Below are 16,012 nucleotides of genomic sequence, written 5' to 3' on the forward strand. Positions count from 1 at the left end.
TAGAATTTCTAGAATTCTTGAGGGACAAATGTCTTAGGCAACATGTAATAGAAGGAACAAGAGGTTCAAGAGTTTTGGATTTGGTTATAGCATCAGAAGAGTCGATAATAACTGAGATAACATCTCTCCCACCAGTTGGAGAGAGTAACCATATGGTTTTGACTTGGAAAATGAATAGACATGCAGGAGTATCAAAGAGACGGGAATGTATGTGGAATTATAAGGCAGGTGATTATAATAGTCTAACTTGGGGAAATTTCATGGAGGGAGGAATTGGAAGGCCAGGATATCATTAGTGCATGGGAAATTATGAAAGAATATTTGTTAGCAGCAATGGTAAGTTGTATATCATCAGTGAACAAGAGGACACAATTTGGAGTAAAATGGATAACAAACAATATTAAACAGGAATTGCATGCGAAAAAGAGGCTGTGGAAGAGATAATAAGGAGACAGGTGAAGAAAAGATGCATGAAGAGTATAAGACACCGGCCAAAAGAGTGACTAGTATGGTAAGGAAGACGAAACTGGAATATGAGAGGAGATTAGCTCTAAGATCCAAAGAAAATCCTAGGGAATTTTTTAGATATGTGGCCAGTAGGAGGAGAAATGACTGTGGAAGAATGATATTGTGGGATAAAAATGGGAATAGTGACTGATGCAGAGGACATAGTAGAATTGTTCAATGAACACTTTATTGGAGTATTTCATCCTGGAGGAGTCAGTTTTAATGCTAGAGGGATAGGGCAGGTTCGAGGTTTAGAGGTACAGGAGGAGAGCGTGTTTAAAATACTGAGTACTCTGGATGTCAGTAAAGCTGTGTGACTGGATGTTATTTCACCACAAGTTTTGAGAGAATGTGCTAGGGAACTGACAGTACCTTTGACCTGGCTTTTCAATGAAAGTCTGGCTGTGGGAAAGGTGCCCATAGAATGGAATGGAAGGAAGGTAAGATAGTACCAATGCATAAGGGTGCTAGCAGACTGGAAGTGTCTAATTATAGGCCAGTTTGTGTGTCATTAGTAGTTAGTAAGATCTTGAAGAAAGTAGTGAAGGACCGTATACAGCATTGGGCAGATGAGGGTAATGTTATCTGTGAGAGTCAACATGGATTTGTGAAGGGGTGCTCTTGTTTTAGCAATATGCTAGCCTTTTATGATAAAGTTACAAGAGCATTAGATGAGGGAAAGGCATATACTGCAATTTTCTTAGACTTGGCGAAGGCATTTGACAGGGTGCCACATGATAAGCTGATATTTAAGTTGCAGCACATGGGTCTGGATGTCAGATTGGTCAACTGAATTCAAGATTGGCTGTCCGATAGGTATCAGAGAGTTGTGTATGGTGGGGCAGTTTCAAGGAAGCAGAGGGTTACAAGTGGGATCCCACAGGGCTCAGTACTGGGACCTATATTGTTTCACCTTTATATCAATGACATTGCAATGGATTGCAAGGGGATATTCAGATGTTTGCAGATGATGCAAAGTTGGGAAAGATTATTGGTAATAGTGCAGATGCGGCAGCCCTGCAAGGGGATTTGAGTGAGCTGGATAGATGGGCAGGTGAATGGGGGTGTCAGTTTAATGCAGCAAAATGTAGGGTCTTGAGGTTTGGGAAACATCGATGGGACACTACATACTCTATGGGAGGAGTTATACTGGAGGAAGTAGGGGAGACAAGAGATCTGGGGTTGATTGATGGAAACCTGAAGTTTAGGGGATATATTGCAAAGGTGGTAAAGGTAACACAGAGGATTGCTGCAATTATGAGAAGGACACTGACCTGCAGAGATAAAACAGTTATCATTCCATTGTATAAGTCTCTGATCAGACCACACTTGGACTATTGTTCTCAGATTTGGTCCCCAGTATTTGAAGGGGATAAATTAACTGTGGAAAGGATACAAAGACGGATGACAAAGATGGTTTCAGGACTGTACAATGATAGTTATGAGGATCGGCTGAGGAAATGTGGACTGTAGAGTTTGGTGGATAGAAGGAGAGGTGATGTGGTTGAGAATTTTGGACTGTTGAGAGGTGGTTACAGGGTTGACACTGGGGAGTTCTTTTGCTTGGTTGGACAGTGGGAGGGAGTGATGACAAGAGGTCATCCCTGGAAGTTACGAAAGGAAACTGTGAGCAAGAGTTTCCTTTGGTGGAAGGAGGGTGATTATTATGGGAGATTTCAACTATGGTCGCATTGATTGGAGTGAGGAGAGGACACACGGGAGGAAGGAACTGGATTTTATGCGGTTATTAAGGGATAACTATCTGCGACAGCATGTAATGGAAAATACTAGGGGTCAGAGAGGATTTGGCTGTAACAAATATGACCACATTGCCACCAATCGGTGAGAGTGATCATAGGGTCTTAACTTGGGAGGTCGCTAAAGGTGTAGAATTTTCAATTAAGACAGGGTACATGTGGAATTATCGGGCTGGAAAGTATGACAAGCTTAGGAGTTTGATTGGTTCAGTGCCATGGCATGTACAACTGCAAGGACTAGAAGTTGATAGTGCATGGGAGGTAGTTAAGAAGTGCTTGCATGAAGCAATGGCTGACTGTATACCTAGAGTCCGAATAATAAATCAAGTAGGGGTTAAATGGATGAATAACACCATTAAGCTTGAGTTGCAAAAAAAGAAACAACTATGGAGGGAATTTAAGGAGAAGGGTGACCGGCAGGCACATGAACGGTATAAAGCGCAGGCCAGAAGGGTAACGAGTGTGGTAAGAAAAGCAAAAAAGGATTACGAAAGAACATTGGCCATGCAGGCTAAAGAGAATCCTAAACAGTTTTTTAGATATGTAGCAAGTAAAAGGAAAAATGTACATGGCAGATTGATTTTAAAGAATGCCGATGGTAGGGAGGTAACTGAATCAGTTGAGATAGTTGAGTTACTGAGTGAGCACTTTGCAAAAGTATATCATCCAGGTGGTGACATTGCAAAATGAATAAACCAGTAGATTATACGGGAATTGTGGTTAATGAAGTGGAGGTGAGTAGTCTATTGCATAACCTCAATGTCAATACATCTGTGGGATTGGATGGTATACCAGCTCGTGTTGTACGAGAAGCAGCTAAAGAATTGTCAGTACCCTTGACCATTTTGTTTAATTTGAGTCTCGGGTCTGGGTTAGTCCCGAGCGGATGGAAAGAGGGGAAAATAGTTCCACTGCATAAAGGTGGTTCCAAGACTGCTGTTGTAAATTACCGACCGATTAGCATATCAGGAATCATTGTCAAGGTCTTAGAGAAATTAGTCAAGAAAAGAATACAGGATTGGATAGATGAAAATGGGATATTGTATGGGGGACAACATGGTTTTGTGAAGGGTATATCATGCCTCAGTAACTTGCTCACGTTTTATAACACAGTGACGGCTGAACTGGATAGGGGTAATGGGTTTACAATGATACTACTGGACCTTGCCAAGGCGTTTGATAGGATACCACATGGAACCCTAATCAGTAAACTGGAGCAGATGGGTATAGATATAGGGTTGGTGAGATGGATAAGAGGGTGGTTGAAGGAGAGATATCAAAGAGTGGTTTATTCAGGAGTGGAGTCTAAAAGACGTCTTGTGACTAGTGGAGTGCCACAGGGCTCTGTTCTTGGACCACTGCTTTTCAATTTGTTCATCAATGATATTGGAAAGGATCTGAGAGGAAGTGTTCACTGTTTGCTGATGATGCAAAGTTGGGTAGAGCAATTGTGAGTGCACAGGATGTCAAAATTTTACAGGATGATTTGGATAGTTTGGAGGACTGGGCTAGGAAAAATGGATGTCAATTTAATGTGGCAAAGTGTAAGGTTATGCACTTTGGGGTGAAAAGAATAGCAGCAGTATATCGCATTGGTGGAACCATACTCCAGGAGATTGATGAGGCCAGGGATTTGGGAGTGTTGGTGGATAGGGAGTTGAAGTTTAGGGGGCACATTGCAAAAGTAACTAAAACAGCTCACCAAATCACTTGGCTTCTGAAAAATACTTTAACATGCAGAGACGAACAAGTTGTTGTTCCTCTGTATCGAGCCTTGATAAGACCCCATCTGGACTTCTGTGCCCAGCTATGGGCACCAGGGTTTCTTTGTGATGGGGAGGAAGTGGAGAGGGTCCAGAGATGAGTGACAAAGATGATAGCAGGTCTGTGGAATGAACCTTATGAGAATAGGTTGAAGATTTGGGGGTTGCAGAAATTGGATGATAGGCGAAGGAGGGGTGATATGATTGAGACATTCAAATTATTGAAGGGTTTTTATAAGATTGATCCAGAAGATATTTTTGAAAATATGACTGGTGGTGGGAGGACTAGGGGCCATGCATGGAAGCTGGGCAAGAGCGTGGTTGACAAGGGTGTTAGAGCTAGGTTCTTTACTTGGAGAGTGGTAAATGAGTGGAATAAGCTTCCAGAGTCTGTTGTGGGTGCTACGACCGTGAATGAGTTCAAGGCAAGGTATGATAGATACTGTGTGAATGTTGAATAGTTGTTCTTGACATGATGTTAGGGCCTCCCTCGATGAGTCTGTCGACTCCTTGGAGTTTCCAAGAACAACAATAATAATAATAATAAATAAGAGGGTAAGGAGTGGTTTCTTTGCATGGAGGGTGGTTGAACCATGGAATGCATTGCCTGATGGAGTGGTGAGAGCGAGAACAGTCAATGAGTATGATAGACTTTGTGTTTCTTAGGAGAAGGGTCCTCCCCTCGATGAGTCTTGATAGACTTTGTGTTTCTTAGGAAGCACCTCCCACGATGAGTCGTTTGACTCCATGGATGCCTGAATAATAATAATAATAATAATAATAATAATAATAACCAAATTTAACGAAATTATCTGAATTCATCATTAATAGTGAATTCAGATAATTTGATGTCCATATGAAAGGTATCAATCAATATTTGTAAAACAGGACACTCCCTATCTAAACTAATTAGAATGTCTAAGGAGATAAAATCAAATGAAATATCTTGTTTTAAAAATTGAGTTTCTGATGTAAGAAGGAAAAAAGAATCTACAAAGGCTGAAGGGACTAAGGAAAAAGGCTTATTAGAAAAATTGTCCAGGCTTTTTTGTTCATTAAATTTACTAGTCTCCTTCCATCCCGTTCACAAGGTAGCATCTTCTCTAAGCTTTCCTAAAGACCAATCTGAGCCACATCCTATTAGGAATTTATTTATTATTATTTTTTTTTTGTGTGTGGACTTGCATACTGTGATTATGTGGAAAGGTCAGTGAACATGTGTTTAAAAGAGTAACAGAACTGCATAAGGTACAAAGAGTTGGTACCTTATGTAATGGGCAAGCCTGGTCTTGCCCATCATCAATTTCTTCCAGAATAAAACTAGCCTTAAATAAAAGACTGTTTCTGATAGGAAGATTGTATAAAGGAAATGCTCAGCTCTGATTCACCAACCAAGCTTAAATAAAAACGATGCCTTAAACTTTCTCAGTTTTTCAGAGGTAATCTTACTACACTGGTGTCCAAACCCTAAGGACAAAGACTATTTCTGAAGATTACAACTGAAAATTCAGACGAATCAGCTTGTGGCAATTTGTATAACTGATAATTTTGAGTAAAAAGTGGGTACACATCCACATTTTTGCATCATGTGCAAAGGAGTACATCGTAGCACTAAGCAGGATAAAATGCAAAAGCTACACTAAGTGAATTGTGTTTGAAGAAAGCTCTTTTCAAAGGAATAAAGTTGCAAACTTGGATGCCTTGTAATGTCTCAAAGACAAGGCTGCAGAATTACTGATATTGCCAGAGAGTTTGGAATCTCACATAGTGTTGTATCCAGGCTCTGAGCAGCATTTAAAACCAATGGAATGTGTTCAAGAGGTTTGCTAAGAGGTCGCCCTCACTTTACCACAGAGCATGAACACAGATTTTTGGTTATAACAGCAAAACATAAACTAGGTGAATGATCAAATTATTTCTATCCCATCTGTTTTTATGTGGTAAAAGCAGTGCTTTTTTTCTGGCGGTACACAACGGTATGCAGTACCGGCACCTTTTTTCTTAAGTTTTTAAAAATTTGCGATTTATTGACAGCAAAATGTATTATAAAAATTATAAATAGGTGGTACTGTGTTCACGAACTGAATTTTCAGTTTTGATTACTCATAAGTTGGTTCCCTGCTTTCCTGTTTCATAGGTTGGTATGCAACCAGAAACAGGAAGTTGTGTTCACTTCCGATTGCTCCCAATAATGGTTTATCAATTCTATATTCACTCTGCAACAGGCAGGTGTTCACATGAGTTTTGAATTAATCTAAGTTAAATCAGTGCAATCATTGTTCAAAATGAGTAAAATAAGTAGTTACTTTTTACTTTATGCCAATAAGAAAAATAGTAAGGCTGAAAAAGCAGAAATTGTTGAATCTATTTTTGATCCTGTAAAACAGAAAACTAGCACCAAAAATACACTTGGTGAAGAGGATCACGAAACCAAGACGAAGAGCCACGTGGCCAAAAGGAAGCAGCTTCTGATAATGATTGGCCCATATGTTGGACATTTTTGCAGAAAAATGACTTCTGCGAGAGAAACAAGTGGCTGTATGTCCAGAATAAAATGTTGGACTGCAAAGCGTGTTGTGATATTGGAAGTCTTATCGTCGATAAATACATGGGAACAAAAATTTCAGGAATGGTCAAATGGTAAAATCGGTCATTTTGGAGAATCTCGCAAACAACAGTTAATGTCATTAAGAAAAAAGATTTATGATCATAAGGAGAGTGCAGCGCACAAAGCATGCCAACAAAGCGAGACAACGAGGGTATATCAGAGGATATGTTAAAAGTGTGGAAGTTGCTGTAATAACATCTTCAAGGTGAGTACCGGCACCTTTTTTTTCAGAAAAAAAGCACTGGATAAAAGTAACACATTTCTGTTATGTCCTCACTCCATGTGATTTCAGGACTAAGGGAGATGGTTCATTTGAGGCTATTAAGACAAAATACACTATTGTTGAAATATAGACCAAGGAAGGGGATACACAGAAAGATGTGTATGCCATGCATCGGCAGATTAGCACAATAAATAGACTAAGCAATTATTATTGGAAACTTGAACTATGGGAACATAGGAGAGAGAGGAAATAATTACCTGAAATAATATGTGATGGAGGGGACCCAGGGTTTTTGAGAGTGCTGGCTCCAGTAATATCATATGTATTCAGGGTGAAGGTAGCCACGCTGCCTCTGATTGGGGAATAGTGACCATGCAGTCTTATCCAGAGAGGCTGCTAAAAATGGAATTCTCATTGAAGAAGGGATACATATGGAACTAAAGCTGTCAATTAGTTAAATAGTGCATAGGAAATAGTCAAAGGTATGTCTAAGAAAGAAAGGTATTGGACTGCATATCCAGGATCAAGAGGATAAACCAAGTGGCGGGAGTTAAATGGATAAGCAGCATCATAAAGTAAAGCAGGAGATAGAGAAAATAAAGCACTATGGAGTGAATATAAAGAAAAAGATGATCAGTATGAGCAATCACATGATCTAGTGAGCAATACAAAGCACAGGGCAACTAGCATGATGAGGAGGGCTAAATTAGATTATGAAAGGAAATCCAAAAGAGTTCTTTCGCTGTCTAGTGAATGAGAAGAAGAAGAAAGATTATGAAAGGACAGCTTTAATCTATGTTGATGGTAAAAAAAAAAGTAACAAAAGCAGAAGAAACAGCTCAGTTACTAAGGATCATTCTGTAAGGTGTATCAGCAATAGTGTATTGTCATTGCCAATGCAACAGAGGTTGATATGAGAATTGAGGTAGACAAACTGAAGGTGCTCAAGCATATTGAGAAATATCAAGCAGTGGGATTGTATGATATGTCAGCCAGTGTGTTATGAGAATGTGCAAGAGAATTGGCATTGCCTCTGACCAAGCTGTTTTATCTAAGTCTCAGATCTGACAAGGTTCATAGTCAGCAAACTACAGACCATTTAGTATCTCAAGAATAATGGTTAAGGCATTAGAAAAGTTGGTTAAAAATAGAATTCAGAAATGGATGGACAGGAATATGATACTCTATGGTAGGCAGAATGGCTCTATGAAAGGTAGGTCCTGCCTTAACAAATAACTCACATTTTATAATAGTGACAGCTTAGTTTTGGATAAGGAAAATAGTTATGGTATGATGCTGCTGGAGTTTCAAAGGCATTTGACACTCTACAACATGGATATAGAGAATAGTATATGGTGGAGTGGAATCTAGGGGAATGAGGGTGACTAGTGGATTAACTCAAGTCTCTGTACTAGGACTACCACTTTTTAATTTGTATATTAATGAAATAGGGAATGATTTAAGGGGAGGGAGGATATAATGAGAGGCAGTTTCTCAAGCCTTCTCGGACTTCCAGTAAGCAGGTGGGTGGTCTCACATAGAATGGCAAAATTTATCTCAACCTAAAGACAATCGCCCATGGTGAAACTTGAACCTGTAGCCTGTTGGTTGGAGTGCAGATGTGCTAACCAACCACTCGACCAACCAGATTGAAAAAAAAAAAGTTTACAAAGTGCTTCATTTTTTCCCCCTTAATAAATATTTGTATGAATTTGTAAATTAAAGAAAGATATGATAGGTATTAGTCATTGCATGAATTGAAAAGAACCTCTCCTTGATGAGTCCTAACAAAATCAAAGTAATGGAAAAGCAGTGAATATTAGGATCTGAGAAAACTCTGCTGTCAGTAAATATACTAATTCATGTTTCAAAATTCAAACATTCCATTTCGTTTTAATGTGAAAAAAAAAAATCTTCTATTTCATAAAGTAAGCAGCAAATTCAATACTTACATCACATTCTCTGAGTGCATCCATGGCTAATAAATCATTTCCATGACGGAGCTGAAAACGAACCATTTCCTCAGCAGCCTAAAATTAAAGATGAATTATATAAAAAATAATTACACATTATTAAATTAAACTCCCACTACAGAAAACATATTATGATGAACTTCTTCATTATAACAACCTACTGAAAAGTCCTAGCCACATCTAAGCATTAATACTATTCTAAAGAAAATACACTACAATAAACCTTTTATTATAACTAACTATGTTTTATTTCCTATAATTACAAATATACAAAGAGTACAGGATGATCTGTTACAAATACATAAAATTTTCCTCATTGATATAAACTCTTTTATGAGAACAATAGTTAGGATTTTAAAATATTTTCTTTCACTGATAGTGAAGTTCTGTAAACATATAGTACAAAAATTCTGAATTCCTGAGACCTCCAACTTTTTGTAATTCCAGTCTCTAAATTTCTCTGTAAAAAAATCCAGATATAAATAAAAAAGTTATTTGTTGCTGCATGCTCAAGAAAAATTACTATACTTTGGTATTCTCTGTGTACTGTAACACAGCATATTTGTTGTAAATGTTCATGTGTGTGTGTATGCTGGCATATAAGGTGACCCTAAAGTTTCATTTCAAAATGTTTATTTTGTGCAATACTTGCCGCAGAACATAACCACAAATTTTACACATGCCTCTGACTGCTCTTACACATTAAATTAATATAAGCATAGAAATCACAGAAAGTATTTTCTTTACTATAATTTATGATGATGTCTTCCCACATGAAATGACAGATAAAATTATTTGTTGGGTTTATACCAGTTTTCAACTTTTTCACATACCATAATTCATGTGATCATCAATGCCATACTGTCTTATTAGGATGTAAAAAAAAAAAAAAAAAAAAAAAAAAAAAAAAAAAAAAAAAACCTACATGCTTACCCTACTGAATAATTTAATACAAATATTTATCTTTATCTTCTTCTCAGTTGTGCCAATCTGAAGACCATTGATTGAAAAGCCCTGATAAAGTTTCTTCATGATAGATGGGATTGATTCTAACCTAGGCCTCTCCCATCAACACTAACTCAGATATGGAGTCTCCATAAATATTTATATACAAAACATATTAATAACAGAATATTAATATGTTAATTAATATAAAAAGCAAAAGCTTATTTTAACACAGTACATGCATGTAACATAAAAATGCTAAAGAGTAGCACTATTGCATGAACTAGATGATCACTTGATGTTTTCTACCACAGAGTATAAAATGGCCCCCTGTTTCAACAGCTTTTTCTTAACTTCAAATATTGTCTTATATATAAACATATATAGTAATTACCTCTACAATTTTGCCATAATCAATGTGATCACCATGTAACAGTGAATGAAACAACTCCATATAGTTTTCTATGGCTATTTTGCCTATTTTTCTTTAGGAGTACTCCTTTTATGATGTCACTGGCTTTTTACTTAATTTTTAAGGCATTATTGATGTTTTGAAGACATAGATACATGAAGATTATAAGGAAGGAATAGTTTTGGACATACCTTTGTAGGATATTTCTGGTTGTCTTCTTTTGGAGCAGCATCAGGCATACAGGAAAACTCTGCTTAACGTGAATTCGATATGCGCGAATGAGTCGCAGTTAGCGCGACTGAGCAAAATGATACTATTTCCTGCTTTAAGCGAGTGATTAATCAATTAACACGATTATTTACATTGTGCGAAATTTTTTGTCGCCAATCTGCAGCGAGCAGAAAAGCTGGAAGTCATTAAAGAGACATGAAAGTAGCACTAGTAATACAATGATTATGCGAGACCTGGGATACAGCGAGTCTACAGTTGGACTACATTAAATAAGAGCAAAGAAAACGAAGAACAAGGAAAGTTGCTACTGCTTCTTTAAGCATGCAGATCACCCGAAATAGAAGCCATTTATTGATCGAGATGGAGCGTCTTCTATCACTCTGGATTGAAGCTTATAACCAAAAAAGTACTTCTTAGTACAAGGAATATTCAGACAAAAGCTCTCTATATTTTTACCTCATTGAAAGAAACCAAATTTCAAGAGGAATGTGAAAGCTTTACTGCTAGTTCAGGATGATTTGCCCGTTTTAAAAATCGCGTAAGAATAATTGGGGAATTTGCTAGTGCTGGTAAAGATTCTGTAGCCAAGTTTCCTGAAGAATTGCAAGGGATAATTCAGGAGGGTGATTATGACAATTGGCAAATATTCAACGTCGAAAAAAATTGGTCTATTTTGGAAGCATGTGCCAACAAAAACTTTCCTAGCTAATATTAAAGCATCTCAGCCAGAATACAAAGTATCTAAAGATCGTGAGCAAAATCCAAGATTCAACATTTTGAAGAAATCAGCACAATTGGAAAAGAAGTTGGATTTAATGAACTGGATAATAAAGATGTGAGAAACTTGCTCGATTCACAACAGTTAAGTGAGAATGTTCGCATTCAACTAGATGAACAGCGTGCATATGAAGAAGAAGACAAGGAGTGCGAACAGGAAGAGAATGTTACGACTAAGAAGCTAACTGCAAAAGAACTTGAGCTAGTTTTCAATCACATTGAGTATGCTAAGGAAATTTTTAATGCTGATCCTGATATGGAACGAAGTTTTGAAGTCTGCCGTTATCTTGATAAAGCGATCACCAGCTATTGCAAATCGCATGACAAGATGAAAAAGTCGAACCATCAAACATTTTTATTTAACATTTTTGTAAAAAAAGTGGCTCAATCAAATGTTTAGACATTAAATAAAAATTTAAACAATTGATTTTTATTAACTTTGATGATTTTATCCTCTAATATAACTTATACTGTAATTTTTTTTACGAATTTACGTTAACTGATGGATGAATTATAATTATTCTTATTATTTATTGCATTCGCTTAAAGCGATTTCGCTTAGCGTGCATTAATCGATGGATTAATTAATCGCGTTAAGCGAGGTTTTCCTATATAGAGATAAACATTTATATACTACTGCTGAAATATGACAGAAAGGAAGGATGGAAATGCAAAGATGCAGATAAGACAAAAGTATGTAATTTAAAACCTGGGTTTTAAGGGGAGGGCTGTTAATTCTTTGGGAAGAAGGTGAAAGATAGAAATTTTTTTGGGGAAAGGAGAATGAGAGAATATGATCGATCAAGATTAGACCTGGGAGTAATGGGATGGGAGCTGTTTCGACTGAATGTCATCTTCGGAGCTTTATGTCCTATTGGCTTTAGTGTATAAATGTTTATCACTATATAGGAAAACATATATTTTTGTTTTGGGTGTATCTGTATTGTTTCCAATTGGTTGGAGTCGTGACCTAATTTTTATGTTGTGGAGCTTCCAACTCTGAGATTATATAGGGGCGGCTATTGTTTCTGATATTCTAAGCTTTGTTTCATTTTCCTGTATGTCTAGTATTATGGCTTTGTCGATTTATGGGGTATGTTTCAGTTCAAGACTGTGGGCTGCTATTTCTGTTTTCCCTGTAATTTGCATTTTGTTTCTCTTTTGGTTAATATGTTGCTCCTCTTTTGGTTACTAATACAAAATACAGGGAAAACAGAAATAGCAGCCCATGCTCTTGAACAGGAACATACTCTATTCCTCACACCCTTCTTCACTAAGTCTTTATACAACTTCCAGGGATGACCTCTTGTTCTCCCCATCTTAACATCCACTATTTTTTAAAATTTCTTCTGTATTGATCTGTATTAATCCCTTAACTAACTTGAAAGTCTCTTATCCATCAACATCTGTAATCCACATTCTCTCAAATTCTCATCATAATCAACACTCTGGAGTCCTGATATCACTTTGGTTGTCTTTGGACTCTCTCTAGTGTTTCCACATCACAATGAAAACTAGGTGAGTTTTTATCATGGCAGCAATACAATGTGAAGTCTGCAACACACGCAATGTGCCCTCAGAACTTCAGTCAACTATCTACTCTTCAAGATCCTGAATCTCATCCACTTCCTTTGAGGATGAGACTCCACAAATGCACTACATAGCCTTGTATCTCTGTATCCCAAAGTGTAACACCTTCCATTTAGTAATATTAAACTGTAACCTCACTCATTTGTCCAAGCTAAAAGTTTATTCAAATCTTCCTGTAGAGAATTAACATCAGTACTATTCCTGATAATTCTACCTAAATTTGCACCATCAGCAAACATTTAAAGATTCCTAGTCAATCCATATGAAATATCATTAACAAATAAGTTAAACAGTAAGAGCCCAAGAACAGAACCCTGAGGCACACCATTGGTCACCTTCCTTTTCTGAGACATGGCTCCATCATGCACAACTTGCTGGTATCATTCAGAGAGCCGATCTCTGATCCATCTAACCAATATATTATGTATTCCTATTATCTACAGCTTGTACATTAACTTATCACATGGTAATGTATCAAATGCTTTTGCAAAGTCTAAGAATATCGCTGTATATGATTTTCCCTTATCCAACACATTCGTCACCTTATAAAACATAAGCAGATTGCTAAAACAAGACCTGCCCTTCGCAAACTCGTGCTGAGCATTATAGAGAATCTTATGTCGATCAACCCAATCCTGTATTCTATTTCTAACCAATTTTTCCAACACTTTGATCACAACTGCAGATATACAGAAGTTCATCCATTTTACCTGGTCTTTAATTGGAAACTTCTGTTCTCAAAACATGCTTACGGAGAGGTATTATTTTGCCTTCTTTCCACTCCTTAGTTTAATTCTTAGTTTAATCCTTTATCCAAGTGTAAGCAAACAAAGTTTGCACCTGAAGTAATTTCAGGACTGGGCTTGAAGTTACTTCAGGTACAAACTTTGTTTGGTTACACATGAATAAAGGATTAAACCATGAATATAATTTCTTGGCATCTTTAATTTATAGTATAACCAATTGGAAAAACTTTCACTTAGACTCTTGAAGGACACAATTCCTCTGCTACCATTAACAATACTCCTCATCCTCTCTTCATCTTCCTATCCTTTCAGAAAATTCTATATCCTACCATTTCAAGCCCTGGCAGTATATCATCCTAAGTCAACCAAGTTTCACTTATGCCAATTATATTTGGGCATACTGATTCAATCAATGCTCTAAACTCAGCTTCTTTATTTCTGATACTCTGTACATTAGTATACAAGCATAACAATTCTCCACTCTTTGAGGCCATCCCATCAACAATCGCTCTTTATTCTCTCTGCTATAGTGCACTTCTCTCTTTGTTCTGACCATCCCTATTTCCTTGATCCTGACTCTGATTTTCATTTATATTCTTTATCATTCCACCATTATTTACTGTATCACTTTGCTCTGCTATAATACTTCCTCACCTTTGTATTCATCATCTTCTCGTCCTTCCACAACCGGCTTCTCAACCTCTCTGACTTTTAGTGGTACTAATTTCGTATAAACCTTGTGCACTCTTATTAAACAATTGCTCATTTGCTCCAAATGACCAACACCAAACCCATTCAAATGCATTCTATCAACTTTGAACCATTCTAACTTCCCTTTGAATTCATTCCATACATTCACAAATTGAACACTCTCTACCTGACACAATTCACCCATCTTGTCATATGTACTACTGTTTGCATTCCTCTTGAATATTTTCTACTACTGTTCTGTCACTGCTTGTTTTATTTAAAACAGTCTTTCAAAGTAATTATTCCCGACACCTAGAATATCCTTATCTGCAGTTTTCATGTCACCTTTATCATCTTTGATTCCCTTTAAGGTTCATAGCCAGATAACTGTGAGGAGACCTCCATATCATCTTTAAGGAATGTGGAAAACTAACTGGGACTTCTGACCTAATTTCAAATCCTCACATTCATGTGGTGCACCCTATTAGTAGATATCTGCTGGGTACTGGATGAATGAGGATGGACTGGGAATTTGTGACTTAGATGACTAAATTGTACTCTGTATTGGCTTAAACCAAAAATACACATGGTGGCAATAAAACTAATGAAGTCCTAAAACAATAGGCAGAACATTAAGCTAAATGATCACACTTTTGAAGAAGTAGATTTTCAGAACCTTAGTTCCTACACTGATATTTCAACCGGCATACCAAAGAAAACACAAAATTCTTCAATTTCATAAATATCTGGAAATCCACACACCTCAACAAAAAACACCAAAATTCATCTGTACAGAACAACCAAACCATGCTTAATATGTTTTCCAGAAATGGAATATCATTAGTCAACATAATCAATAGCTTTTTGACAACATACTGTGGATGAATATTTGGACAGAAGTGGAAAGATGATTTCTCCAATGAAAGGCAGTAAAGATCCCTAACAGAAACAATTCCAAAAAGTCAAATGAAGTGGCTGGGGCAGTTCATCTTCCCTAACCTATGGTTGGTGTTTTCTACAGACCAACTAATGGAAACAGAAAAAGGCCAAGAGAACAGTTTTGGAAATATATAAGCAAAGTTTTTTTGAAAATGTGACTAATGCACCAACACATAATAGAGCAATTTGACTTATTTTATTCCATGAGTTGTTATATGCATAGTTCTGTATATATTTCCTTAATCAATTAATAGAATGAACTATGCATGTATAGTTAATGGTGACTAACCTTCAGATCCTGATGGTTGGCATCTCTTTCTGGACACTCCTTTAACAACTGTTTTAAAAGCAGTGCATACTTTCCCATCCTCTGGACTGGTTTCAACAGGTAACTAGACAAGTCCATTTTGTCTTCAAGTTCCTGCTGCTTTCTCTACAAAATAATTTTTTTTTGTTTACGTTTTTAACTTAGCATTAATACTTGTGCTAAAATATATATTCTTATATTATTATACAGATGGGCCAATTATTTCAAAGCTTTTTTTTTTCTGCAATGCAACCAGAGAATTTTATGTAAGAGAGCATTTGAATTATGAAAGCTTCAAATATTAGATTAAAGGGAAGGTATTTCATGAAATTAGAACTAATAAATCAATTTCCTTTGTAGGCAGGATTTCTAATATTAACTAAGATCAGCCAATCTCAGTTCTCAATTTTATAATCTTATTCTTAAAAAAAATGCTTTAACACTTTATCAAAGTTATAATATCAATGTACAATCATCAATGCTCTGATATAATATAATAATAAATAGGTTAGTAAATATAAACTACTAAAATGCAGAATGTTAA

The 16,012-nt window shown here is 36.7% G+C and overlaps 1 protein-coding gene across 1 annotated transcript in view; it reads right to left on the reverse strand.

Annotated features, from left to right (window-relative positions):
• LOC150103454 (puratrophin-1-like) overlaps positions 1–16,012 on the reverse strand; it is a 221,867-nt gene that overhangs the window by 56,674 nt on the left and 149,181 nt on the right. The window contains exons 17-18 of the mRNA XM_090398483.1: positions 15,451–15,594; positions 8,811–8,888 (exon numbers count right to left, since the gene is read on the reverse strand). Coding sequence (XP_090254609.1) covers positions 8,811–8,888; positions 15,451–15,594 — 222 coding nt within the window. The remainder of the gene's footprint in view (positions 1–8,810; positions 8,889–15,450; positions 15,595–16,012) is intronic.

The sequence above is a fragment of the Typopeltis vanoorti genome, chromosome 9 (assembly GCF_054136105.1).
Source record: "Typopeltis vanoorti isolate ZY-2024b chromosome 9, IOZ_Tvanoo_1.0, whole genome shotgun sequence".
In the NCBI taxonomy this organism is placed as follows: Eukaryota; Metazoa; Arthropoda; class Arachnida; order Uropygi; family Thelyphonidae; genus Typopeltis; species Typopeltis vanoorti.